Consider the following 1,901-nt stretch of genomic DNA (forward strand, 5'->3'; position numbering starts at 1 on the left):
TCTTCCAGATCATGTTTGAGACCTTCAACGTTCCTGCCATGTACGTGGCCATCCAGGCCGTCCTGTCGCTGTACGCGTCTGGAAGAACCACAGGTTGAGCCACACTTTGATTGTCTCTGATTGAAGCGTGAAAACAAACAACAAACGGTTCATCGATATTAAAACGCTGCCGAAGCTGAAACACGTGTCTACAGTTTGAACGCATCATGTGACCCAGAATGACGTAGCAGGTCATGTGACAACCCTGTCTGTCTCCATGGCGACCCGTCTGCAGGTATCGTCCTGGACTCAGGGGACGGCGTCACCCACAACGTGCCGATCTACGAGGGCTACGCTCTGCCGCACGCCATCATGAGGTTGGACCTGGCGGGCCGCGACCTCACCGACTACCTCATGAAGATCCTGACCGAGCGAGGATACAGCTTCGTCACCACAGGTACGACCGCAACTCACCTGGTGACTCATCACTCACCTGGTGACTCACCTGGTGACTCNGGGCGTCTCAGGGAAACCTCACATCTCCAAGTTTGGTGCTGCAGCTGCAGGTTTGCTGTAAACTGATGCTGGATTTATGGCTGCAGCTGAGGCCGGGCCGGGCCAGGCCGGGCCGGGCCGGGCCGAGGCCGCTCCGCCGGCTGTGGGCGTAAAGAAAAGGTTTCTGTGAAGAATGTCAGAGTTTTGATGCTGCAGTTGGAAACTTATTCTGTCTGCTGGATGTTTTCTGTGAAGTGTTGATGCTTGGTTCCTCTGTGAGGTCTTCGGGCCGGTTCCGTTCAGGTTTGTGTGATCTGGACGCTGCAGCTGGAGGCTGGAGGGTTTGGTGCCGGAGCTGAAGCTGCACCGACGTCTGACTGGACGGTTGTTCCTCCGGTACCGAGCAACACAGAGACACACAGCAGGGTGATCTGAATGGATCCACAGTTTGGTTCTGAATCGGTTCTTCTGCGATCCGTTCAGTGAAGATTTAACAGACTGAAGTTGATCAGTACTCAGCGTGTCCAGCAGGGGGCACATCTGTCTCCACTGATCGTGACTGTATCAATAGGTCATCAATAGCTCCCTGATTGATCGGCCCTCTGCCCCACAGTGTGAGTCGGAGTCGTAGCGTCGCCCACAGCGCCCCCTGCAGTCATGTGTGATGAAGAGGAGAGCACCGCGCTGGTCTGTGACAACGGATCGGGGCTCTGTAAGGCCGGGTTCGCCGGAGACGACGCCCCCCGAGCCGTCTTCCCCTCCATCGTGGGCCGGCCCCGGCACCAGGTGACTGCTCACATGCTAATGCTAACGCTAATGTGCTAACCTGTGATCCTGCTTCCGTTCAGCTTCACACAGGACAGAACCACTCACTACAGTGGAGGCTGAGCTGACTGAGCACAGGTGCAGAGAGGCCACGCCCACACAGGTGTGAGCAGCCTCCACAGGTGAGTAACTGGCCCACCTGTGTGCAGGGCGTGATGGTGGGCATGGGGCAGAAGGACAGCTACGTGGGCGACGAGGCTCAGAGCAAGAGAGGCATCCTGACCCTAAAGTACCCCATCGAACACGGCATCATCACCAACTGGGACGACATGGAGAAGGTCACTGATCACTAATCAGTAATCAATGACATCACCTGTCAATCACTGCCGCCCATGCTGATGACCGTCTGCTCTGTGATTGGTCAGATCTGGCATCACTCGTTCTACAACGAGCTGCGAGTGGCTCCTGAAGAACATCCGACTCTGCTGACGGAAGCTCCGCTGAACCCCAAAGCCAACCGGGAGAAGATGACGCAGGTACTACTGCAGTACTACACACTATACTGCAGTACTACACACTACACTGTAGTACTACACACTATACCGCAGTACTACACACTATACTGTAGTACTACACACTATACTGCAGTACTACACACTGTA

General features: G+C 55.4%; 1 protein-coding gene across 1 annotated transcript in view; it reads left to right on the forward strand.

Moving 5' to 3' along the window:
* Positions 1-11: 11 nt before the first annotated feature.
* Positions 12-1,901, forward strand: part of LOC103374497 (actin, alpha skeletal muscle B-like) — a 5,876-nt gene continuing 3,986 nt past the window's right edge. Inside the window, exons 1-2 of the mRNA XM_008304581.1 lie at positions 12-93; positions 275-436. Of these exons, the coding sequence (XP_008302803.1) occupies positions 12-93; positions 275-436 (244 nt within the window). The remainder of the gene's footprint in view (positions 94-274; positions 437-1,901) is intronic.

Source organism: Stegastes partitus, unplaced genomic scaffold (assembly GCF_000690725.1).
Source record: "Stegastes partitus isolate 25-593 unplaced genomic scaffold, Stegastes_partitus-1.0.2 Scaffold2259, whole genome shotgun sequence".
Taxonomy (NCBI): Eukaryota; Metazoa; Chordata; class Actinopteri; family Pomacentridae; genus Stegastes; species Stegastes partitus.